Genomic DNA, 27144 nt, shown 5'->3' with positions numbered 1-27144 from the left:
GTAAGAGTTCAGTCAGGTCCCTACTCTTCAGTCAGCATGTTAGAAAGCTGCTTTCTCAATTACACTGTAGCAGGGAGAAAACAATTGTATTGCTTTAATACATTCTTAGTTGAAGGGATTTCACTGTGTTAGTTTATATTCTGCCCTTTGATGTACTGAAACGCTATTAACAGCTTTATTACTGCACAGTTCCAATTATATTTTGTAATTTGCTTTTTGGTACACAGAATGCCTGTTTTGAACAATGACATTATTCAGATAGTTGTATATTTAAAAGGGGGCTGATAATTACTGCAAATTTTATGGTTTGGTGTGCAGAACACTCAGTATATTAAATTATTCTGCAAATGATTACTCATTTAAATGAGGTTCACTTTAATCAGTTATCACTTCCAGGGCAGCTATCTCCTGACTAATATATATTTTCATCTTCCCATAACCTCCAAATAAACTCAGTAAAGATGGTTTCTCATCTCAAAGATTAACTATAGCATTTTCAAAACACAGGACTAAAGTGGGGGGGGGGGGAGAAGCAGTTGACATTTTCAAGAGTGCTTAAGACCCATTTTCAATAACGACTTACGTCCAGATTTTTAAAAGCATTTAGGCATTGCTATGTTCAGCACTGCAACACCTAAGTGTCATTTCCAAAAATAAATTAGGCACTTAAGGGCAGATTTTTAAAAGGTCTTTAGGTGCCAAATCTCCACTGTAAACAAGATTCTGGTGCCTAAATACATTGAGAATCTGCCTTTTAAACTCCTAAATCAGCTAGGGTTGCAGCATTTAGTATGGCAATACCTAGTACCTTTAAAAACCTGGGCTACAGTCACTACTGAAAAGAGTCAAATCCTAGTGAGGAAAAATAAAAGGGTGCAAACTCTGGAAAATCAACTGTAAAAGTGTAAGACAGTACAAGAAAGAATTTGAACAGCAAATAGCTAAGGACACAAAAACTAACAGCAAAAGTACATCAGAAGCAGGAACCCTACCAAACAGACAGTGGAGCCATGGGCAAGGGAGGTGCTAAAGGAGCACTCAAGGAAAACAAGGTTGTTGCAGAGAAGCTAAATGAATTCTTTGGGTTAGTCTTTACAATAGAGGATATGGGGGAGATCCCCACACCCGAGTCACTTTTTTTTAGGTGACAAATCTGAAGAGCTGTCCTAGATTGAAGTATTAATAGAGGACAATTTGGAACAAATTGATAAATTAAACAGTAATAAGTCACCAGGACCAGATGGTTTTCACCCAAGAGTTCTGAACTTCGGAACTCAAATATGAAGTTGCAGAACTACTAACCATGGTATGCAACCTATTACTTAAATCAGTCCCTTTCCAGAGGACTGAAGGGTAGTTAATGAAATGGCAATTTTTAAAAGAGACTCCAAAGGCGATCCTAGCAACTAGAGGCTGGTAAGCCTAACTTCAGTATCAGGGAAATTGGTAGAAACTATAGTAAAGATCAGAATGATCAGACACATTATGGACATGGTATATTGGGGAAGAGTCGACATGGTGTTTGTAAAGAGAAATCATGCCTCACCAATCTACTGGAATTCCTTGAAGGAGTCAACAAGCATGTGGAGAAGATTGATCCAGTTGATATAGTGTACTTGCACTTTCAGAAAGCTTTTGAAACTCATTGTTTGATGTTTGCTTAAGAGCTTTCTCACCAAAGGCTCTTAAGCAAACAAGGAGTCATAGGATAAGAGGGAAGATCTTCTCATGGATCAGTAACTGCAGATAGGGAAAAGGGTCAGAATAAATGGTCATTTTTCACAATGGAAAGAGGTAAATAGTGGGGTACCCCAAGGATCTGTACAGCGAGCTGTGCTCTTCCATATATTCATACATGAGCTGGAAAAAAGGTTGAACAGAGAAGCGGCAAAATTTGGAGATGATACAAAATTATTCAACGTGATTAAGTCCAAAGCTGATTTCAAAGAGTTATGAAGTGATCACACAAAACTAAGTGACAAAATGGCAGATGAAATTCAATGTTGATAAATGCAAAGTAATTCACATTGGAAAACAATTTCAACTACACATACAAAATGATAGAGTCTAAATTAGCTGTTACCACTCAAGAAAGATATCTTGGACTCATTGTGGATAGTTCTCTGAAAACATCCACTCAATGTGCAGCGACAGTCAAAAAAACGAACAATGTTAGGAACTATTAGGAAAGGGACAGATGATAAAACAGAAAATACCATAATGCCACAATGTAAACACGTTGTACTGAATACTGTGTGCAGTTCTGGTTGCCCCATCTCAAAAAAGATACATTAGGATTAGAACAGGTGCACAGGAGATCAACAAAAATGAATAGCTTCCATTAGAGGAGAGGTTCAAAGACTAGGACTGTTCAGCTTGGAAAAGAGACAATTGAGGGAGGATAGGATAGATGTCTATACAATCATGAATGGTGTGGAGAAAGTGAATAGGGAAATGTTGTTTACCCCTTCACATAAACACAAGAACTAGGGGTCACCCAATGAAATTAATTGACAGCAAAATTAAAGCAAACTTAACCAAGTACTTCTTCACATAATGCATCAACTTGTGGTTCTCGTTGCCATAGGATATTGTGAGGGCAAAAAGTAAAACTGAGTTCAAAAAAGAATTAGATAAGTTCAGGGAAGATAGATCTATCAATGACTGTTAGACAAGGTGGTCAGGAACACAATCCCATGCTCTGGGAGCCCATAAACCTCCAACTGGCAGAAGCTGGAACTGGATGAGAGGGGATGGATCACTCAAAATTGCCCTGTTCTGTTAATTCCCTCTGAAGCATCTGGCACTAGCCACTGTCAGAAGACAGGATACTGGGATAGATGGACCACTGATCTGATCCAGTATGGCCATTCTTATATTCTTAGGCACTTTTGAAAACTTTACTCGAGAACTGAAGTTTCCACAATCTTAGGAAACCTAAGAGGGACATTTTGAAAACCACAGATGCATCTGAGTAAGTCTGTCAGCCTAAGAATGAAAAGGTTTATAAAAGTAATCATCATATTAATGGCTCTTTAGAGATATTTGTTTAGGAATTTCCAAAAACAATCAAACATGTTTTCAAAAATATTATTTAGACAATTATCTTTCTGTATTTCTGATGCTATTGTTTATGGTGGATCAGCATTATTGTACAAAATCGGTCTTTTGATAGTGTCCAAAATAATTATTTTGGAGATGAAACTTTAGGAAGTTTGGTCCAGATTTTCAAAACTGACTAGTGATTAGAAATTGAGACAACTTAAAGGGACTTATTTTTTAGGGGGAAGCTATTTAGTTCTCTTTGAGAATTTGCATTGACAGGTAAAGTAAAAAATGAACTTGACCAGATGGTATAATAGAAGTTCATATATCAACATTTGGGCTAACAGAATGGCAACTGTAACAAAACCAAACAAGTTAAGAATTTGATAGATCCAGAGGTTTTAAGATAAGAAACCATGAGCATTATGCATTAAAACAGTTGAGGAACACATGTCTAGACTTCAGAATGAAAGAGAATTTTCAGGCTTGATATGAGCCAATGTTTTTAGGCAAGACTAACTCAATACAGAAAATGCAAAACCCAGAATTTCCAATCCTTCTTTTGGTGGATATATGTTTAAACAACTTCCCTTTGAAATTGCAGTCAACCATTGCTATTAATATTAATAATAACCAATGTTAATAATAATAATAATAATGTCACAAACTTTTGAGGTTCTAAATGAGGCAGACGTAACTGCTGATTGGGATAAAACATAAGCAACAACATAATAAAATATTGAAATATTCTGCAATATGCTAGTCAGAAGAAACTTGACTTGAATATGAATATATTCCAGATTGGATGAATGAGATCATTTATTTGGAAAGTATGTTAGGGAAGATAGTTAAGTCCCAGGCAGACTGCGAAGAGCTACAAAAGGATCTCTCAAAACTAGGTGACTGGACAACAAAATGGCAGATGAAATTCAGTGTTGATAAATGCAAGGTAATGCACATTGGAAAACATAATCCCAACTATACATATAAAATGATGGGGTCTAAATTAGCTGTTGACACTCAAGAAAGAGATCTTGGAGTCATTATGGATAGTTCTCTGAAAACATCCACTCAATGTACAGTGGCAGTCAAAACAGCGAACAGAATGTTGGGCCTCATTAAGAACTGGATAGATAATAAGACAGAAAATATCATATTGACTCTATATAAATCCATGGTACACCCACATCTTGAATACTGTGTGCAGACGTGGTCGCCCGATCTCAAAAAAGATATACTGGAATTGGAAAAGATTCAGAAAAGGGCAACAAAAATTATTAGGGGTATGGAACAGCTTCTGTATGAGGAGTGATTAATTAGACTGGGACTTTTCAGCTTGGAAAAGAGAAAACTACGGTGGGATATGATAGAGGTCTATAAAATCATGACTGGTGTGGAGAAAGTAAATAAGGAAGTGTTATTTACTCCTTCTCATAACACAAGAACTAGGGGTCACCAAATGAAATTAATAGGCAGCAGGTTTAAAACAAACAAAAGGAAGTATTTCTTCACACAACACACAGTCAACCTGTGGAACTCTTTCCAGAGGATGTTGTTAAGGCCAAGACTATAACAGGGTTAAAAAAACAACTAGATAAATTCATGGAGGATAGGTCCATTAATGGCTATTAGCAAGGATGGGCAGGGATGGTATCCCTAGCCTCTGTTTCCCAGAAGCTGGGAATGAGCGACAGGGAATGGATCACTCGATCATTACCTGTTCTGTTCATTCCCTCTGGGGCACTTGACATTGGCCACTGTCAGAACACAGGATACTGGGCTGGATGGACCTTTGGTCTGACCCAGTGTGGCCATTCTTATGTTCTAAAAAGGAGAGTGGACATAGGATAGGTAATTGTGCAAATAGAAAGTGCCTAAATATGGAGGCCTAAAATTCACATCTTATAACAAACAAACAAAAATCACTCAATTTTCACAAATAAATGTTCAAATTACGTCATCTGAGGGCAGTACAGATTGTCAAGGGATGATTGCAAGAAAAATGCCTTAGGGAATTTAAATTTGTCAGGGAACCACTTGTTCTGAAATACTTTGATATTAACGAAGAGCCTAAAATCAGTGCAAGATCACCTGGACTGGGGATTGTTGTTCTCCAAGACAACTGTCTAGTGGTGAATAGTTCCTAAGCACTGATTTAAATGCAACAGAAGTATGCTCAGACTAAAAAAGAAATGCTGACAATGTTGTGCATTGTTGGGAACTGTTTTATAAGTACGTTAATAGGAAGAAATCAGCTGAGGGAAGACATGCCATAAACCACTAGAATCCATATTAAAGAAACCACTGTTCTAAGTACCACCTAAAATTCAGAAAGTCATCAAGAAATTGCAAAAGCTTCCTTAACTGTGAAACATAGGCTTGGTAAGGAGCTCTTTATGCCAGTATGCTTTAAAGAACAACTATAAATAGGGACAGCAAGGAACTGTGGGAAAAAGACACTGAAATAAATATAATTCATGTGCTGTTTTGAAAAAGTTTGGTAAGATTAGCTGAAAAAAAAATACAAAATGACCTGATTTTACAAGAGATTGAGAGATTAACCCTAAACAGATGACAGACAGGAAAAACAACCACCACCATCAGTTATCATGCACAAAATTGTACATATTGGTACTAGAGATGAAATTTCTGCACAAAGGACATTGTGTCATAATACAATACAGCATGAGTTAAGAAATGCTAAGCATAATCAACAATGCACCTGTGGGTACTGAAAAATATAAGAACAGAGTCTGAAATGTCTCATTCTGGACAGTTGTGAATGCTGCCATCAAAGATACGGTATCCATGGGTGAAATATGCACTCAATAAAGGAATCAGAATGCAAAATAATCTCTGAAATTTCATGATATTCCTAATTGCCCTCGGTCTGCAGTTGGTGCAGATCTATTTGAATTAAATGGGAAAGATTACCATTGAATAGCAGACCACTTCTATTTTTTCTTGAAACTGAATAGTTGCACAACATGTTGCGTTTCATAATTTATTCCCGCTGGGTTTCTAGATGAGTTAATAACAAATACTGACATTAAATTTGCGAGATTCGCTTTATCCTTTATATATATATATATATATATATATATATATATATATATATTATATATATATATATATATATATACACACATCAGTTCAATCACATCACCTCAAGCCCTTACTAGACAATCAAAATGAATTAGCAGAAGTTTGTCCAAATAGAAAAAAATTTAAAAGGATCCATATTTAGCATTGTTAGAATGCTACAGTGCAACTGACCATACTTTATTAAAATCTCAAGTGTAGAGACAAAGAAAAAAACCCTTATGGTTAACATCTTATTTCTCGAGCCAAAGACAATTAATCTTGTACTAGTTACAAAAGAATTGTGTGTCAAGAAACTAGAACTGAAGAAATACCAAAACAAGAAAACAGCACCTAGCAAATGGGATCCTGGTCTAATGAGGACTTCTCAACACTACGGTAATACAAATAATAAATAAGAATACTAACTAAACAATTATCACAACTGCAGAGAGAGTGATAAACTCCAGCAGAAAATGACTGGTAATCTGTAAAAATAATATCTATACCAGTCACACCAAGCTCACACATCAAAATCATTCCACAGGGTCAGTCTGACACAATGAACAGAAGATGTCTAAACAAATCTAAGAAAGAAAGAAACCAAGTTCCCCCCATTAACTACTTGCCATTAAGCTCTTCTTAATAAGCTACTCGTGCCTCATGGAAGCTCTCTGAAATGTTGTTGTGGATGAGAAGTAAATTCTCTAACTCCTGTTTGCTTGTGGTGTGTACTGATTTAATGACAATTTTTACAAAGTGGGGATGTCACCCTGGTGACCTGATTAAATTTGTACTTGGATAATTATATTCCACATATATTCCATGCATAATAAAATTCCACCACTCATGGAAACAGGACAAGGTATTACTCTTCACATCCTGTCCTACAGGACTATACTATTTTGATGCCCTATTAAATAATTGTTTCTTCTATAAAATATATAGCTGACAAATCAGCTTGAAAAGTGCTTTGGTGCCTTCTGGATGAAAGGTACTTCTAAATATTAGCCATTTTAATCTATTTTTTTTAAATCCTGTCCTGCTTTTTTCATCGATAAAGACATTTTCAAGTAAAAGAGATATTTGCTTCCGAAGAGTTTGTCTACTCCTACTCCTTATTTCCCTATCTGGAGATGTAATTTTATTGTGACATCACAGCTGTTTTCTATGCAAGTCATTCTTGATGTCAGTTGTGAGCCATCTGTGGATATTTGATGGAAATAAATGGAATATAAAGTACATAAAGGGATATAGAGCAATCATGTTAATGCAGTAAAATGAACAATAGTGGACATAATTGTCTCTGATTAATGATAAAGCAGTGTAGTCATTTTTAGATATCAAAAACTACAACGTTACTTAAAGAGAATTTAAATAGGCAATAATAGCAGCCCAGAAAGAAGGGGAAGGTGTTTGCCCTACATCTCCAATTCAAACTGTCCCACTTGCATTTTAAAGAGGAGGAGGACTATTTTTGCTTGGTGGGGACTTGGTACATCTAAGAATGAGAATACTAGATCAGTGACTTGCACTGGGCAATGTGAAAATTCCTTACAGAGCTCTGATCCTAACCCACAACATCATAGTTATATGAGTACTGGGCCTCTCATTAACAGCGACTTCCACTAATGCCAAATTATTTGTGTGTTGGGTGGGGAGGAGGGGATGGTGAACAAATATCCACCAGGAAATAGTAGGTGACCCACCTGATCTGTTTCCCTTGTGACAGGTGCCAAAAGGTGGACCCAGTTCATCAGAACTGAAATGTGAATTTGTCCTCCTGTGATGGAAAGCACAAGACTGGGATCTCAGGAGATCTGGATTTTTACTCCTGAGTCCTTCACAGTCTCACTGTGCAATCTTGGGTAAGTCACCTCTGTGCTTCAGTTTGACCCTGAGCTAATGAGGTAATGTCTAACTGTGAGGTAATGTCTAATTTATAGAGCTGTTGTGAGGTTAAATCCAAATGTTTATCCTGCCTTTTGAGATCCCTGGACAGAAGATGGTTATAGAAATGAAAAGTATTATGTCATTTTATTATTACATCGCTGCTGCACCACTTGGCGAGTTAAGAATCCGGAGCAAAAGGAATGGAAAGCCCATTCTCAAATTTCTTGGGTTCCACCACAGAACTGATTGTGACAAATAGAAAGCAATAAGGAGCTCATTCAATCAAGACTGCCAATTTAGTAATAATGCTGATTTTTTTCTCTCTCTCTCAAAAAAAATCCCCACTGTGCTTTTTCTATGAAAAATTATAATTTCTATGAAAATTATGTTTAATATTCCAGCAGTATTGATCTCACTAGAACTTACAACCGGTACATTTAGCATCTTCTGAAATCGGTTTGATGTTTAATTTATAATTGTTGAATATTTGACATAAACACCCTTGTACAAAATTTTAGTAAATTCAGTCTCATATTTTCAAGGCAAACATTAATGTAGAGATCAGATACTTATATCAAAGAGAATAAACTTCTTTTGCTTATCTGGACAGAAACATAAAGTCCTGATTCTTCAACACAGACATCAATAGGAATTTTACCATTAACTTCAGTGATCTCAGGATCACACCCTTCAACTTGGTCATGCTATCTTTATCCAGAGTTTACATATCAGAAGCACCTTATGCCCAAGCAGATGTACACTTGTGGGAGGGCATGACCTACCTTATGAAAATTTCTGAAATATGCTGCTTTTTCATCTGGAAATTTTTCTAGCCTTCTGGGTCCTTTACTAGAAGCCTTCTTGAAAACCAACCAGCATCGCCTGAAAATCTGCAAGCAAAATGAAGGAACTCTATTATTCTCGCTTTCTTATGTAAGCTCATTAACATTAGAGTCCTAAATTATATGGTTCAGCTGATCCGTGGGAAGAAATTCCCATAAAACAGCCCTCAGTTTAAAGATATTAAGAGTACCCTTACAGGGTCAGACAACTGGTCCATCTAGCCCAGTATCCTGTTTTCTGACACTGGCCAGTGCCAGATGCTTCAGAGGAAATGAACAGAACAGGGCAATTTTGAGTGATCCATCCTCTCTTGTCCAGTCCAAGCTTCTGACAGTGGAAAGTTTATGGATACCCAGAGCATGGGATTGCATCCCTGACCATCTTGGCTAATAGGCATTGATGGACCTATTCTCCATGAACTTATCTAATTATTTTTTGAACCCAGTTATACTTTTGGCCTTCACAACATCCGATGGCAACGAGTACCACAGGTTGACTGTGTGTTCTGTGAAGAAGTCCTTCCTTTTGTTTGCTTTAATTTGCTGCCAATTAATTAATTTCATTCGGTCACCCCATGTTCTTGTGTTTATGTGAATGGGTAAATAACACTTCCCTATTCTCTTTCTCCACCCCATTCATGATTTTATAGACCTCTATCATATTCCCCCTAGTCACCTCTTTCTTAAGATGAACAGTCCCAGTCTTTTCAATCTTTCCTCTTATGGAAGCTGTTCTGTTATAATTTTTTTTGCCTTTCTCTATACCTTTTCAATTCTAATTTATCTTTTTGAAATGAGGTGACCAGAACTCCACACAGTATTCAAAGTGTGGGCAAACCACAGATTTATATTGTGGCATTATGATATTTTCTGTTCTATTACCTGTCCCTTCATAGGCCCCTGCTCCACCCCGAGTCCCTGCCCTCACTCTGCCCCTTCCCCCAAGGCCCCACCCCTCACTCCATCTCTTCCAGCCCCCTCTCCACCCCTTCTCTGCGGCCCCTGCCTGCCCGCCCACCGCTTGCTGCTCTCCGCTCTCCCCCAAGCTGCCAAACAGCTTGAGTAATTTTCTGTCATCTGCAAATTTCTGTCATCTCACCATTCACTCCCTTTTCCAAATAATTTATGAATATGTTGAATAGCACAGGTTCCTGTACAGATTCTGGGGGTACCCCACTATTTACCTCTTTGCATTGTGAAAAATGACTGATTATGCTGACCTTTTCCCCTATTTCCAGTTATTGATCCAGGAGAGGACCTTCCCTCTTATCCCATGACTACTTACTTTGATTAAGAGCCTATGGCTTTCTGAAAGTACAATAGGCTTTCTGAAAGTACAATATACTATATCAACTGGATCACCCTTTTCACATTCTTGTTGACTCCAACAAAGAAGTCCAATATGGAGTCATGATTTCCTTTTACAAAAACATGTTGACTCTTCCTCAACATACCATGTTCATCTATGTGTCTGGTCATTCTGATCTTTACTATAGTTTCTACCATTTTGCCTGGTACTGAAGTTAGACTTACAGGCCTGTAATTGCTAGGATTGCCTTTGGAGCCTTTTATAAAAATTGGTGTTGCATTCGCTAACCTCCAGTCATCTGTAACAGAGACTGATTTAAGCAGTAGGTTACAAACCACAGTTAGTAGTTCTGCGATTTCATATTTGAGTTCCTTCAGAACTCTGGGTGAATACTGTTCAGTCCTGGTGACTTACTGCTATTTAATTTATCAATCTGTTCCAAACTGTCCTCTATTAATATTTAAATCTGGGACAGTTATTCAGATTTGTCACCTAAAAAGAGTGGCTCAGCTGTGGGACTCTCTCCAATACCCTCTGGAATGAAGACTGATGCAAAGAATTTATTCAGCTTCCCTGCAATGACCTTGTTTTCCTTGAATGCTCCTTTAGCACTCCAGTTGTCCAGCGGCCCAACTGACTGTTTGGCAGGGTTACTGCTTCTGATGTACTTAAAAAAATGTTGTTAGAATTTGAACAAGTAGATAAGGACACAGAAACTTTCTTAGCCTGTGTTGCAAACCTGTTACACTTAACTTGCCAGAGTTTATGCTCCTTTCCATTTTTCTCACCAAGATTTGGGACTTCCAAATTTTAAAGAATGCCTTTTTGCTACTAACAGCCTTTGTACTCTGCTGCTTAGCCATAGTGGTATGTTTTTGGTACCTGGTTTCATTTTTTTTGTTTGTTTTTTATTTGGGGTATATATTTAGTTTGAGCATCTAGTATAGTGTTTATAAATAGTCTCCATGCAGTTTTCAGGCATTTCACTTTTGGACTGTTCCTTTTCTATTTAACTAGCTTCCTCATTTGTGTGTAGCTCCCCTTTTTGAAGTAAAATGCTATTGCGGTGGGTTTCTTTGGTATTCCCCCATACGATGATGCTAAATTTACTTACATTATGGTTGTTATTACTGAGTGGTTCATCTACATTCACGTCTTGGACCAGATCCTGCCTTTCACTTAGGACTAAATCCAGAATTGCCTGTCCCCTGGTGGGTTCCAGGACCAGCTGCTCCAAGAAACAGTCATTTAATGTATCTGGAAATTTTCTCTCTGCATTCCTTCATGAGGTGACACATACCCAGTCAGCATGAGTATAGCTGAAATTGCAAATTATTGTTGAGCTTTCTGCCTGAGCACTTTACAATCACCACTGCCATCCTGGTCAGGAGTTTGGAAGTATATTTCTACTGCTATCCTCTTATTGTTCAAACAGGGACTTTGGTCATTTTAAACCCATTTTTTAAAATACACATCTTGGTTTACTGAACACCTCAACAAGAACACCAGACACAAACCTCCGTCTACCTCCCTTTTTTTTGTTATAGCTGTAGTACTGCTGGGGATCCTGACAAATCCTGCCAGTGCTGTAGGTGGACGAGATATTGAAAGTGTGACTGAATGACATATTACTGAAAATAAAATGGGGTGCAGAAATGTCTCATCCATGGAGTCCTATAGGCACTTATCCCTGGTGTGACGAGAAGATCCTGCTAGGGTCCAAGCATTGTAGTCAATGAGAATGGAAGATGCTCATTACCTCTCAAGAGAGCCTTGGTATATAGCAGGATTGGACCCTTCCTGTATCCTCATTTACAAGTATAAACGAGAGAGTCCTATTTTGCTAAACACGTACACATATCCATTCAAATACAGCATAGGGACAGGAGCCACTGCTGTGGGGTGAGTGTGGGTCAGGCTTGCTGTCCAAACTCCCTCAACCCTCCAGGGCCTCCCCTCCCACATAAACCAGGATTAGGGCTGCGGTGCTAGGGAGGAGAGTGCTGCTGTGGGTGATCAACACCTCCTCAGCAGTTTAGTGTACCCATCGAATCAAGAAGGCCACTTCCACCTCTGTTTTAAATAGATCTAAAGTGAAATCCTGGCTCCATTGAAGTCAAGAGCAAAATTGCCATTAACTTCACCATAACCATAATTTATCCCCCAGTATTTAAAAGTTTATATAAAAATCCTTGATACCTATGGGTAAAAAGAAGGATGTAGGTGATAAGTATTAGTAAAAAAACTTTGTTACAGTATTTTGGTATTTCTGTTTCCAGACAAAACGTAGAATAGGAATGCAACTTCTGAACTTCAAAAAACCTTTAGACTGGGTTATGAATGAAACTCCAAATCAGTTATTTTTTCTATTCTAGTTAAGAGAGAAACACATTATGCAAAAATAAAAAAGTAATATTGACATGGACTTGTCATTTAATTATTTTAATAGCATTCCAAAACATTTCCATTGTTATTATGATTACTTATTTCTATTATCAACCTAGATCAGGACCTCAAGGTGCTGGACACTGAGCATGCACGTAGTAAAAGGCAGTCCTTGCCCCAAAGAGCTGACAATTTTCAGGCATATCTCCACTTGGACAATCAGGAAAATTGATCCAAATTAACTAAAGGTGTGAATTTAAAGTGGATTAGTTAAACCCCTGTGGCCTTCGTTTAGTTAATTCACTACGATCCTTTGATGTATAAGCAGGGGAATATCAAGTAGGAGTAGGGAGGTTATATTAACTCTGAATTTGGCACTGGTGCAACTGCCAGCGGGTGGATCTAACGGTAAATTGCCCTGAACGTAGACCACTATCAGGAGTGTGTTGAGTTTGCTGTATAAGCAATTGTAGAAGCTATTCATAATGATCTCAGTGTAGGAATCAAGTTTAAATTAATATACTGTAGTAAAACCATGGCAATGAGATGGAATCAATATCTCAAATGAATGCTAGGTATGCAATAAATCAAATGTTCTCTTTAAAAAAACTCTAATTACACTACAGTGTCACTTTGTGTTTATTTAAGAGAACATTAAGGGAAAAGATAAAATTATTGGCTCTTCAAGAATTGGTCTGCAAGTATGTTTCTTATCACAAGACAAGAGAGGTTGCTGGTTCTTCTGTTCAGGTTTGGAAAGTGACAACTGTGCTTCTGAAAATGGGAATGCTATCTAACCTGTGAGGAAAGCAACGTACCATCATATCCCTTCATGTCCCGTAGTGTAATGGCATTTCTTCATGTATCCTCTTCATTAGACAGTACTTTCTGAATTGATGTGTCAGCAGTGGAACTGCTATTTCACTGAAACTGTAACATCACCTCCACAAGTTCAATCTCCTGGTAATAATGTTACAACATGGCAAATCTCCATGTATGCAAGTTAAAGTGAATACACAAAGATATAGAGTATTTTTCCCCTTCACATCACTAAATGCAACAGTGCTATGCTCTCTGATGCTTTTTTGCTCTGTTTGCTCACCAGATGACTGCCTGATTTCCAGTGGTTTACATTTCTGGTTTAGCAAGAACTTGCATGTTATATCTTGCTCCTTTGGTAATGAGAATCTCATCAGTGCTGCCTTGCAGGGATGCGAGTCTTCTCAGGTTCTGCCTATATGCTTTTTCAATCCATCCCACCTCTTTTGAGGTCAGTCTTTTCTCCGAGATTCTTTACACCCTGTAATGGTGAAATGGACAATCGTCTCCTCCACTTTAGGCTTGGGGTGAAACTTCCCATTTTGATGATCTACCCTTAAAGATTAATGGGATCAGTGCTCTGACAGATGGGTCTGAAGGAGAATACTGTTCAACCTACAGAATACCACACCATATGTTCTATATTTTCAATACAGTGGACTTTAACCATACTCTTAATCAGTATTGTCCTTCATGGATACTCTACAGGTGACCTCAAACTGAGACAGATGAAACAAAAAAGATGTCAGCAAGAGCAGTAGCAGTAGACTGTGCGGCCTTGTGCTGACTCTGACAAAATATTTTTTCCTATCTTATGTCACGGTTATGTGGGATAGGATCCAAAGCATCAGCTAGATCCTGCACAGCAGAAGTGTTCCAGATGGTTAATTTGGCTGGCCTCCAATTAAATGAGTCAAATTTTCCCTCACTGTGAGGAATTTGCATTACTATGTAGATAAAAATCACCGGAAGCTAGTTCAAGCTGTCTGCCACTGTGGGGAAAAAGCAGAGTTTCACAGTAATAACTATTACATCATCTTTGCTTGAATTTCAGACCGTGTCACTTGCTTAGTTTTTGTAGATTCTGCAGAAGCTTTGCGCTACAACTTGTGAGCTATATTGGTGAAGTTCAGCAAAAAGGCTTTGGGCCCCCATTGATGAAGACTGCCAGTACTTCCATTCCAAAGGTCTCAGTGCCAACTACTCTTAAGAGAGACAAGGTGGATGAGAGAATATCTTGTATTGGACCAATTTCTGTTCATGAAAGAGACAAGCTTTCGAGCTCCAGGGAGGTCTTCTTGAAGTCTGGGAAAGGTACTCAGTGTCAAAGCTAAATACAAGGTGGAACAGATTGTTTAGCACATGTAGCTAATCTATACTGTAAGAGATCATTCAAGGTGAAGTGACCAGTTAACATTTCTGCAGTGAGGACAAAAAAGGTTGGTCCGAGGGTTAGAGGTTGTTGCAATAAGCCATAAATCCAGTGTCTTTATTGACATCATGATTTTTAGGGTCCAGAAAACTTATGAATTTAAGCTCCCAGCCTCATCTTTTGAAAGTGTAGTGCAGGTTTCCTTTGAGGATGAGGACTGAGAGGTTAGATATGAAGTGATCATTTTGTGAAAAGCGTTCACCCCACAGGTAATACAGTGTTTTTGTCTTATTATTTTTCTATGTGAGTTCATTTGAGAGCATAGGGATTGTCTGGTTTCACCCAAAACATGGCAAACAATTATCTTTAAGGAAACCCTCATTAGGCCTCTGCATGAGGTTAGGCCTCGGGATGCTTTAAATACATTCACTGGAGCAGACTTCAGAAGCCAGAGTAAGTGATGCTTCATACAGAAGGATTCTCCTGTAACTGTAGTAAATCCGCCTCCCAGTAAGTCAGTAGCTAGATGGATGGAAGGATTCTTCCATCGACCTAGCACTGTCTACATGGGACTTAGGTCGGATAACATCATCTCTCAGGGGTGTGGATTTTCACATCTCTAAGCAACACAGCTGGGTCAATCTAATTTTCTAGTGTAGACCAGCCCTTATGCTCCTTTGGCTTCCTATTTGTTCATGGGTAGTTTAAGGTGCTGATTTTGACCTACAAAGTTCTAAATGGTTTGGAACCTGGATACTGGAGTAATCACCTCAATTTGTGTGATACCTTCACATTTGTGATCAGTGGAAACTAGTAGTCCTCATATTTAAAAGGGAAATGGCTGGTGGAAGGATATTTCATGTGAGGGTCCTTGACCGTGGAAATGATTCCACCTTGATCTGTCATTGCCTGAATATATTAACCATCAGGAATATTTGTTGACATTTCCCTTTGCTCTTTTGCAACTGTTTAGAAAGGGGAAGAGAGATGTGAAGAATGCAAATGCTGGATGAGGATGCTCAATGCATAGGTTATTTTTATGAAAGGAGCAGGCATGATGGAGCATGTCTTTATATTTTGAAGTTTTATACTTTCTGGGCCAGATTCTAAGAAAATACATTCAGAGCTGGAGTAAATGGGTGCAATTCCATTTTCTTCAGTAGAGTTTCCTCTATTTGCACCAGAAGAGTTTGGCCCTGAAATTTGTAAAAGCATTAGACATATAGTTAAATAAACATGAATAAATATTACTGGCTAGGAATCAAAGCTTTTGAAATTCTGTGGGAGTTCACAACTAATTTTGGTAGCAATTGTGAAAGATTTCAGTGTCAGACGTTTAACAGTAGGAGAAATATTATAACTGCCTGTAGTTTTGCCTATATAATATTTAGTGTTCCCTGTAAGAATTTATGTCTCTGCTTTTAGCATATGTCCTCAGTGTGTTGGCTTGTGTGGATCCCGTTCTTAAGTGTTTAACTCTCTCCATGTATTGTATAGGGAGCTTGGGCAATTAACTCTAGGCTTAGGATTCCACTTAGTGACAGAGTGCCTAAACATTCAGCACTGATGTTTGAAGTCCCTTTTTTGGATCTAGCCCCCAGTGCACAGGGAAAATGCCTTAAGTATTTATATTGTAGGTAAACGAAGACAAACTCAAAACACTGCACTAACATGCTCTATGTCTAACTGCATATTATAGTTTTTCCCTATGGAAATTCCAGAGGGGTTGGCAGGGTGACACAAAATGCTTTTTAAGCACATGACACTCTCTTCCTCCTCCTATTTAGTATCATAATTACAAGGGCCATCATAAGTTGTCCAATGCAAATCTGAAACAATTGGCACTGAAGCAGGGAAATATTCATGGTTCTTTCTATGGAACAGCAATATATTTTTTTAAATAGTGCCCTTTTCTTCTCAAATTCATTTGATTTTCATTCAGACAGTCAAATCTGATCAGACTATCCCTGAGTCAGGTTCCCTCATCACTTTATGCTGTGCAGCTATACAAAGCACACTTGTGCTAAACAAAGAATTATTTCTGCAACCCTCACTAATACTGTGTAGTACTTCTCTGGATGAGTAAAGTACTACTCAGTGTGTGTAAGAGTGGCAGAATCAGGTGTCAAGAACTTCTATTAGTGAAGAGGGACACAGAATAGTTCATCTAATAGCAAAAGAAATTGATTGTTCCAATTATTTAAGTAACTTTATTCCCCAACACAATTTTTAAAAAACTTTGCAGAAAGAAGCACCACTCCACAGTACTCCTCTCAACTGTCTTTCTGATCATCTACAGTTGTTCTTTAAAAGTTCTTTACATAATGAGAAAGAGACATTAAGCACCATTAATTGAGCAGAGAAAAGATTGGGAACTGCTCTATTGCCTCCCCGTTCTATACAGCAACTTCACAGCTTGTTTTACTGATTTCTTGATTATTACTTTATGTTCATTGAAGGTTGTTGACTTAAATAATACATGCAAGTGTTTGTTTGGCCAGTGACTGAACCACTTTCATTCATGTTGATGTAAGCTCTGTGGTTTCATCAATACCAAGGTTATACATAAAGTCAAATACGGAGATGTTAGGGGAAAACAACAGCACAACTTTAGCCCCTATTAAAATCCATATACTAGATACATTTTCTGGAAGGTACAAGATGCAAAAATATTTTGTCTGCTAAAAATAATACATGATGATAGCAAGCTATAGATGAGAACGATGTGGATTTTGCAGCGACATACTCCCTTTTCACTTTTTTTTGAAGTTCTTGAGTGCTTCTGCACTCATTTACAAGGCTACTGAGCCAGAAATAACTTGGGGCCTAGGCAACAATCAGAATGAATGTCAGTTCATATCCTCAGCGATAACTAATAATGAAACTCTGAAAGTGTTTTAAACAGCCAACACATTTTTACAGGCATCCATTCATTGACATAAGTCCCTGAGCAAGTATCTACTATGTAAGAGAGAATACTCCTGCAAAATAACCTCACTTTATTTCAAGGATATGATTGAGAAGTTTTTCAACTCTCTGATTTGCTAGTAAGTTTACAAATTGAGAATTCTTTTTGACAACACTTAAAAGAATCTCTCTGATAGATATCATCTGATCTTTTTAAGGCTATGTCTACACTACAGCTTATATTGGCAGAATTTATGTCGCTAAAGGGTGTGAATACCACCCACCCCCAAGCGACATAAGTTACACAAACATAAGCACCGGTGTGGACAGCACTATGTTGGCAGGAGAACTTCTTCCGCTGACATAACTTCTGCCACTCGCGGAGGTGGTTTTATTAAGCCAACTAGAGAGCTCTCTCCCATCAGCATAGAGCAGTGGTCCCCAATCTTGCTGTGGGAATAGCATATTGCTATTCCCAGAAGACTGTGGCGGGCGCCAGACACCCCGCCGCCGAAATGCGGTCGCCGGAGAAGCGGCAGCAGGAAGTGTCCCCGCCGAAATGCTTCCGAGTAACGGCAATGCTTCTTGGGACATTTCGGCAGGCGGTTCTCCGGCGGGCACATATAAAGGCCCCGGCGGGCGCCATGGCACCCACGGGCACCGTGTTGGGGACCACTGGCATATAGTATCTTCACCAGATGCACTCCAGCAGCACAGCTGCACCGCTGCAGTGCTGTACATGTAGACATGTCCTAAATCTAGCTGATTGCCACTCTCACCAGTCTTAGCAAACTTGGAGAACCTCTGATTGACTGTCACCAGCAGCCATCTCTCCAGAGAAGTAGTGACTCAAGCTCCTATCTTCTTAAGAAACTGTAGCTGAGCAGAAAACAGCCACTGAAGCATCACTTATGGACATTTTTGCTAAGTGAACCCATTGACTGTATCCCAGTAATGCATCAGTATAACAATATTCTGACTTACATTTAATCATTTATTGAAAAGGTTAACTACTTTTCCATCCCTCAGGTTCAGTGGGGCACAACTCTGTTCAGATATTAAAATGATTATTCAAGACCTACTGAGGTTCCACTAAAAGTACTAACAGTGAAGAAGTTCACAATTTAGGTCAGTAACGGTTGGGAGACTACACTTTTTTAAAAAAAGGTGGACTATGAGGTGACATATAACCTGAAGGTAAACTAAAAACAGAATCCTGACTCAAAATAAACTCAGGTTTTATCATGCTGGCATCATCACCACTCTCATCTGCATCATGTTAAAATACATTAAGGCAAAAATAAAGAGAGGAGATGAAAGACAGGCTGAGATAGCCTTTCCTTTGCCTAAAGTATTATTTTGTCAGGTCCTCAGCTGAAGTAATCAGTGCTGCTCTACTGACTTCAATAGAACCACGCTGATTTACACCAGCTGAGGATCTAACACTCGCTTTAAAAAGTTTTATTTAAGGGGAGTTAAAAGCAGCTCTTAACCACAAAAATTCTAAGGATAACAAATAAATGAATCACTCATGCCTCAGGGCACGGGCAGTGGATATAAGAGGCCAGGGAAGGCTAAGTCTCCGCAAACAGGATGCGGCACACCTCCCTTTGGAGGCCTGACAGCCCGCCGCCTTTGGAGCACTACCCACTAAAAGGGCATCTGAGCCATGACCCCACCTGCACTCTGCCCTGAGGCCCCGTCCCCACTCTGGCTTTTCCCCCCCAGGCCCTGCCCCTACTCTGCCTCTTCTCATCCCTGCTCCACCTTTTCCTCTGAGGCCCCGCGCTTGCTCTGCCTCTTCCGATCCCCGCTCCACCTCTTCCCCCGAGACCCCCTACCTGACGCTTTAGCCTCTCTGCCCCTTCCTCCAAGAGGGAGCAGGGCCTTGGAGGGGAGGAGACCAAGTGGGGGTGGGCCTCAGGGCAGGGACAGGGCCACAGTCCAGGCACAGGTGCCCCCCTACTTCTAGGGAGCTTCCAGCACTTGCCCCCAGCCTCCCCAAATGCAGGAGTCATGCACAGTCCATGCCTCAGGAGAAAAGCAAATCACCAAGTCCCTGAGCCGTGTAATTCCCACTGAAGTCAATGGGAGTCTTTCCCTCAAGTTCACTGAAGCCAGGAGGAGGAGTCAGGCAATTTCTCCCATCCTTTCTTGATAGTGAGCCAACAAAAATACTGAATATAAAGAATAAAACAATCCACAGGGTTCCCAGGGCATCTTGTCTACTGTGTATCTGTTAGAAAATAAGCTCTCTGGAGCAGGGAATGGTTTCTATCTTGCACAACAAGATTGTTCTTAACAAAGAGAGCCAATCATAATACTTCATAACTAGTACTAGATCATTGCACAATTGACTAGATGCACTGTGGGTTCTTTTCTTTTTCTACACAGCTTGAAGTTGTGCATAGATCACCGCCAGAAGCAGGATACTGGACCTACTATGGCAAGTTTGAGGTGAGAATTTCCAGAAGGACACTACTTATAAAAGCAAACTTGCTTGTGGAGAAGTAATTGTAATGGATTTCTAGATAGAAGAAAAATGACAGAAAATTCCCTCCTACTTTTCCTCCATGGAAAACAACACAGCTTTACTCCAAACATCTAGAAAGGATGTCCTTTCAGGGCTGAAAAGACAATGTGGGTAATCAGACTGAAGTTGTACTAATGACCATGAGAACTGAATAATGGGAAATGCTGCATATGTTGTTAGGTTACAAAGCTTGAGGTTTAGTTAATTTTTTTTTCCCATTTGGAAGTTGTCAAGGTTGGCTCTCTCTCCTAGCATCTGAGCCCAAAGAAACAATATTATGTTTATATAATGTTCTGTTTTATCTCCCACTTGCATTCTTAAGGAATGTAAAGTTGTACTTGCATTGCTAAAGCTAGAAACTGCTGAATAAGATTCATGCTTGCCAGGAATGAATTAAAACGTTATACTCTGAAAAAAAGGAAGCAGCACACATTAAATAAAGCAAGAACAAATCTCTCGCTAACATTTAAAAGCACAAGCTTTTTTTCAGATTTTCCTTTTGAAGCCCGGTATTTCTATCAGAGCAATCAGATTAAACCGGCTATTTGTACTCCTAAAAGAAAAGAAAAAAAGATGTATTTTGTACTTGCTGTAAGTTCTGTGTCACTCCTCTAAGTTATTTATTAATAATTACACACTATAGTTAATTATGCAGTAATGAGTTGTGCAGCACTACACTTTTTGCATACGTTGACTTATTAGCCTATTTCCTTTTTACACAACTTTTTTACTGCACAATTCTTAGACTTTTAAAAATTAATATTGCTATTGAATGTGTGTCGGATCATCTGTATAGCATATGCCTTTTTGTAGTGACCATCACTAAGTGCTGTGGATCTGTACATGGAGCAGAAAAGAAGCTGTGCTAGTTGCCTCTGCTGAAGACTTTCAGCAGAACAAGGGATCTATGAGTAGAGATGGAGGTCGGGGGATGAATAGCAGTGGATATCATCTGAAGAATCTACGGTCTCCATTGAAGCCCTCACCAAACTGTGAAATAATTCTTTAAGAGAGGGAGGAATTCTTGAGGAATTTCTAGCAGCTGGGTGGGGAAAAAAACCCACCTGGGGGACACAATTTGCCCCATATTATCAGTGGTAGATTAGTTATATGAAATGACTTAATTAAGATGGCAACCTATCCTTTTGATACCTCACATGTTTAGATTTAGCGTCACTTTCAAGATCTTTAGCAAAGAGCCAGTTTTAGGTTTTGAGGGGGTTTATTATTTATTTATTTATTTTTTAAAAAAGTTGCTGTCCAAATCCATTGATAAATTCAGAGCTGCCTGGCCAGTGGTTTTGCCATGTTTTATGGCAACTTAAAAAAATATGCATCTTGTATGCATTTACTTAAAGAAACCAGTGTTCAAAGAAAAGTTACTGTACAATATGATTAACAGATCAAAATTGATATTCCATTTCTTTCCCTAAAATCTGTTATAGTGGCTTTAAAAGAATTATCTAAAAATAAGTATATCCTAAACTTAAAATTGAATACAGATGATCAAAAATTGGCCTAATGGGCAATTTTTTTTAAATATAAAAATGAATAAAACTTCTACATCAAAACACTCAAATAGCTAGAAAACTCATCTCAGTCCCTATTAAGTATTCTTCCCCATGAACACAGACGTTCTTCTGTGCTAGCAATAAGGCATATACCTAGTGATCCATATGAAATACCATCTCTGAGAGTGACAGTCTTATTTCTATACATATTCACTTTGCCTTTTCAGGTAAATTCAAGAAAATGTCATCCTTTACATAGTGTGTCTTCCCCCTCACTCCCACCCTTTTTCTTTTTTTTTTCTTTTTTAGGCCCAGGAACATGTATTATTGCATTGAAAGAAAAAAGAAAAGCAAAAAATCAAAGCATATGAGGTCTTCTGCTTGAACTGCCTATTGGGAAGATTATTCTTCTCTGTCTTAACTCTTGGTTTTATTTCTTGAATCTCATTTCTACAGTTACAATGTAAGAACATAAGAATTGCCATACTTGGTCAGACCAATGATCCACCTAGCCCAGTACCCCATCTTCTGACAGTGGCCAGAACCAGATGCTTCAGAGAGAGTCAACAGAACAGGACAATTTATCAAGTGATCCATCCATCCAGTCCCAGCTTCTAGCCATCAGAGGTTTAGAGATCCCCAGAGCATGAGGCTGCATCCCTGATCATCCTGGCTAATAAGCAGGATCTATCCTCCACGAACGTATCTAATTCTTTTTTTGACAGCAGTTATACCTTTGGCCTTCACAACAACCTCTGGCAATGAGTTCCATAGGTTCACTCTATGTTGCGTGAAGAAGTAATTCCTTTTGTTCATTTTACACCTTCTACCTATTAATTTCACTGGATGACCCCTGTACTTTTTGTAAAGCAAAAAAGTACAATTTCTGTAAAGAGCGTTTTATTAGCAGTTATGCATCCAACCTAATGGAGTAAGAATGAGGTAACAAGGATGGGAATACAGCTGTACCTGGTGACGACAATTTAGTACACAAGCCCCATTCCATTAGGGAAGCCGCAGTTTCATGTGCCACTAGACAATTTCTTGCCAAACAGACTACTAGAACTGCATCAGAATACAATCCAAAGGAGGGAGAGAATAAGTGGTTTAGAGACTGTAATGTGAGAGTGCACCCAAGAACATTCCAGAAGATATGCTTGTTTCTCAGCTAACAGCTTAGTATAATAGCAGAAAAGTTAACGGCCCAATTCTTTCCTGCCTTGCGCTTTGTGCAGTTCTTTACACCTACGCGGAGTGGGTGTTAAACACTACTAAATCATTATTCTAGCATTTTGTACAGGTGTGAGTGACTGTACGTAATGCAGTGTGACAGGGTCGGGCCAGATGGCTATAGGAGAGTAATTTTTTTTTTTGAAGCAAAAGATGTTTTTATTTGCATAACACACTTACAAAGTAAAAACAGCAGCATATGCAATGTGTAACACAGCAACCAATCACAACTGTTTTCTCATTAACTTCAGGGGAGGGAAGTGTTCAAGCTTGCCTGGGCCCAGAGCGGGGGGCTTCCTTGACTCTCGTGGTCTTCCACCCTTCCGAGTTACCTGGTGGCCCAGAGCAAGGGGGGTTCATCGACTCTCGTGGTCTTCCACCCCCTCGAGTTACCTGGCGCCACGCCCGAGTGTCACCAACAATTCCCTCCTCTGAAAGCACCCAACAAGAGGGGCAGGCTGTGGGGTGGACAATCCGGGCGGGGGAGGGGGGCAGGAGGAGGTTAACCAGGAGATCCCGCGATTTTGTGAGGCCACGGATGGGGAGTGCATAAATAAAAAGGTGAGGGGAAAAATGCAACCAAAAACGTAATAGGAGATTTGTGAGGAGCTGGAACAGGGGCTGCAGCCTGGCGCACTCCAAATATATGTGCGCCAGGGTTTCCCTCACCCCACAAAAGGGACAAGTATCTGGGATGGGGGTGAACCGTGACAAGTACGTGCCCGTGCTCACAGCTCCATGAAGGAGCCGCCAACTGATGTCCCCGATGGGCCTCGGAATGAAGGTGGAAAATAGGCTGGTCCACCAGGGCTGCTCACCCTCCAAAGGTGGCAGAAGGTCTCGCCACTTTGTGTCGGGGTGGGACACTAGAGTGAGGGCGTGAAGGGTGAGGAGCACGAGCGTGTATAGATGTTTCCTTGGTGCGGTTTGGAAGTGTACCGGCTGCAGTTCATGCAGCCAGCTCGCAGTGAAGGGGTGAGGGGCTTAATTGGGTCTGCAGGGCAGGGGTCCAATTAAAAGGTCCGGCGGGCCTGGGGCAGAGGGCAGGCGGGGTGTGCCCTTGAGCAGGACCCGGTTGAGGTAAGCTCGAGCAGCCGGCGGCAAAGCGGCCTTCGCCTCCTGAAGTACGCGCCGGGGGGTGCGAGGTCTGGAGAGCCCTATGCGCCGGGCGAGTGTCAGGGGATCCAGCCAGTCTCCCCGGTCGTAGTCCAGGAGGTCTCCGATTCTTGTGACTTCTGCCAGGATCAAGCTCTGGCACACCGAGCGGGACTCTGCCACCTGCACATGGAGCTGGGGGTTGTGTAGCAGGGGCTCCGCGAGGAGATCTACCCCCTCGGTGGCCACCACGGACCTGGTCATTAAAAACAGTTTCCAAGTCCGGAGGAGGTCCTGGTAGAAGACCGGCAGCCCCGAGAGGTCTTGCAGAAGACCTCCCGAATGGAGATAAAAGAGATGCCGGTCATATCGGAGCCCTCGGATGCAGCGCAGGATGGCGTGTGCTAGTGTGCTCCACGCCGAACTGCCTGCACCATAGAGGAGCCTCTGTAGGGCCTGAAGGCGGAAGACACTGACCTGAGTGTGTAAACACTTCAGGCCCTGTCCTCCTTCCTTCAAGGGTAGATGAAGAACCCCTACAGGGGCCCAGTGTGTTCCCGACCAAAAGAATCCCAGAATCGATGTCCGGAGGTTGGTCAGGAAACTCGGGGCCGGGACCAGGGTGTTGAGCCAGTACCAGAGCGTGGACAGGACTAGTTGATTAAGCACCAGCGCTCTCCCTCGGAGGGAGACACATCGGAGTAGTCCCGTCCATTTCCGGAGCCGCTCTATCACCCCGCCCTCTAAATTTTCCCAGTTTTCCGGCGGAGAGGGATGCATGGCAGAAAGGCAAACGCCGAGATAGAGCAGAGGACCCGCGCTCCACCGGATGGTCTGAAGCGCAGGTGGGAGGGAGCTCGCCTGCCACCAGTCTCCTACCGCCAAGCCAGAGCTCTTGACCAAGCTGACTCGGGCGGAGGAGGCTGCTGAATAGATGGCCTGGCAAGCCTCCACCCGCGCCAAGTCGCCGGGGTCTTGGATCACGAGGAGCACGTCATCAGCGTACGCTGACAGGACCAGCTGCAGCTCCGGCTCCCGCAGCACCAACCCTGTCAACCTCCTGCGGAGGATACAGAGGAAGGGCTCGATAGCCAGAGCGTACAGCTGGCCCGAGAGGGGGCACCCCTGCCATACTCCTCGCCCGAAACTGACCGGTTCGGTCAGGGTCCAGTTGAGCTTAACCAGACACTCTGCGGAAGTGTACAGCACCGGGAGAAAACCCACCAACTGGGGTTCGAAGCCAAACGCCTGCAGAGTGCTCAGAAGGTACCCATGGTCCACCCTATCGAACGCCTTCTCCTGATCTAGGGACAGGAGAGCAAACGACAGACCGTCTCTACGCCCGAGTTCCAAAAGGTCCCGAGCCATATATAGGTTATCAAAGATACTGGAGACCGGGACGGTGTAGGTCTCGTCTGGGTGGATCACGTCCACCAGCACAGACCCTAGCTGCAGCGAGATTGCTTTTGCTATGATTTTGTAGTCCGTGCTGAGGAGTGAGACGGGACGTCAATTTCGTAAATCGCGAAGGTCCCCCTTCTTCGGCAATAAGGCGAGCACAGCTCGCCTGCACGAAAGAGGGAGGACCCCGCTCTGCAGAGACTCGGCCCAGACAGTGACTAGGTCTGGGCTGAGGACATCCCAAAACACGCGGTAGAACTCCATGGTCAGCCCGTCCATGCCTGGAGACTTATTAGTGGACATACGACAGAGAGCTTCCGAGAACTTGGCCAGAGTGAGAGGCAACTCTAGCCGGTCTCAGTCTCTCACGCTGACTGTAGGGAGCTCCTCCCAAAGCACTCTGCAAGTGCTAGGGTCAGTCGGATCCGGGAGAAAAGACTTGCGTAGAAGGCTCGGGCCCTCCTGCACATCTCCGCCGGTTCCGGGAGGGGGGTGCCATCTTCTGCCAGGAGGCAGATGACGTGTTTCTTGGCCCCCCTTGTTTTCTCCAGGGCATAGAAGAAGCGGGAGCCGCGATCCATCTCCCGAAGGAGGCGGATGCGGGATCGAACAAAGGTGCCCTGGGCCCGATGATCATCTGGCTGGCGGCCAGACGCCTCTCCATCTCTAAGACCTCCCGTTCCAACTGCTCTATCGCCACATTTCTCCGTTGGCTGGTGCCCCAGGTGTAGTCGCGGCAGAAAAGCCTGGCACGCACCTTCCCCAGGTCCCACCATCGCCGCGCCGAGGGAAAGGCATGCGGCTGCCCTCGCCAGACCAGCCAGAATTCCCAGAAGAACGTCACGAAGCCCTCATCCTCCAACAGGCTGTTGTTAAAATGCCAGTAGGCCGGCCCCGGCCTCTCCGCACAGAGGGAGGCTGTCACGGTGGCTAGGTGATGGTCAGAAAATGGGGCCAGCCGAATGCTGGAGAGCGGGCTCGTGAGAAATGGAAGCATGATAAATAAATGCGGTCCAACCGGGAGTGGCTCGACCAATGGGCTTCCACCCGGACAAAGGTGAACATGGAAGTGTCATCTGGGTGGTGGTCACGCCAGATGTCCACTAGGGAGTGATGTTCAACTATCTCCCGGAGGGTGTCCGTGGTGGCCGGGCTCTGCTTGGTCCCCGAGCGGTCTCGCTCCTCAAGGGTGGTATTAAAATCCCCTCACAGGACGAGGCACTCGTGAGAATCTAAGGTGCCGAGGAAAGCGGACGCCTGCTGATAGAATTGCAGCCGCTCCGGGCCCAATGTCGGGGCATAGACGTTAACGAGGTTAACCATGAGCCCCTCTATACGGACCCGGAGATGCAGCAGGCGACCCGGTACGGCCTCGGTGACCCCTAGCACCTCGGGCCATAGGTCGGGGGAGAACAGGGTCGCCACTCCAGCCTGCCAAATTGTGGAATGGCTAAAGTAGACCCTGTCCCCCCATTTCCCCTGGACTAGGGCCCAGCCCTCCATGGCATCATCTGGGGGCTGGTTAGCAGGGGTCATGTCAGGGGGTAAAGGCGATGGCTCAGGGACTTGGGGGGGGGCGGTGGGGTGGCATAAGGGAGGGAGGATTCTCCCTGGGGCAGGCTCTCTCCCATGCCTGGTGGTATCTCTGCCACACCCTCCTCCATAGGCCCCGCCAGATTGTCAGCAGCGAGGGCGGGGCTCTTCCGCTCGTCTGGGCATTG

The 27144-nt window shown here is 41.9% G+C and overlaps 1 protein-coding gene across 3 annotated transcripts in view; it reads right to left on the bottom strand.

Annotated features, from left to right (window-relative positions):
- DOK6 (docking protein 6) overlaps positions 1–27144 on the bottom strand; it is a 437516-nt gene that overhangs the window by 231251 nt on the left and 179121 nt on the right. For all 3 annotated transcript variants that reach the window (XR_006288609.1, XM_037892901.2, XM_037892902.2), the window contains exon 2: positions 8802–8909. Coding sequence is in view for 2 of the 3 variants with exons in the window: in XM_037892901.2 (XP_037748829.1) it covers positions 8802–8909 (108 nt within the window). In the remaining variant the exon portion in view is untranslated. The remainder of the gene's footprint in view (positions 1–8801; positions 8910–27144) is intronic.

Source organism: Chelonia mydas, chromosome 2 (genome assembly GCF_015237465.2).
Source record: "Chelonia mydas isolate rCheMyd1 chromosome 2, rCheMyd1.pri.v2, whole genome shotgun sequence".
Classification (NCBI taxonomy): domain Eukaryota; kingdom Metazoa; phylum Chordata; order Testudines; family Cheloniidae; genus Chelonia; species Chelonia mydas.
This window is presented reverse-complemented; position numbering and strand designations above follow the sequence as displayed.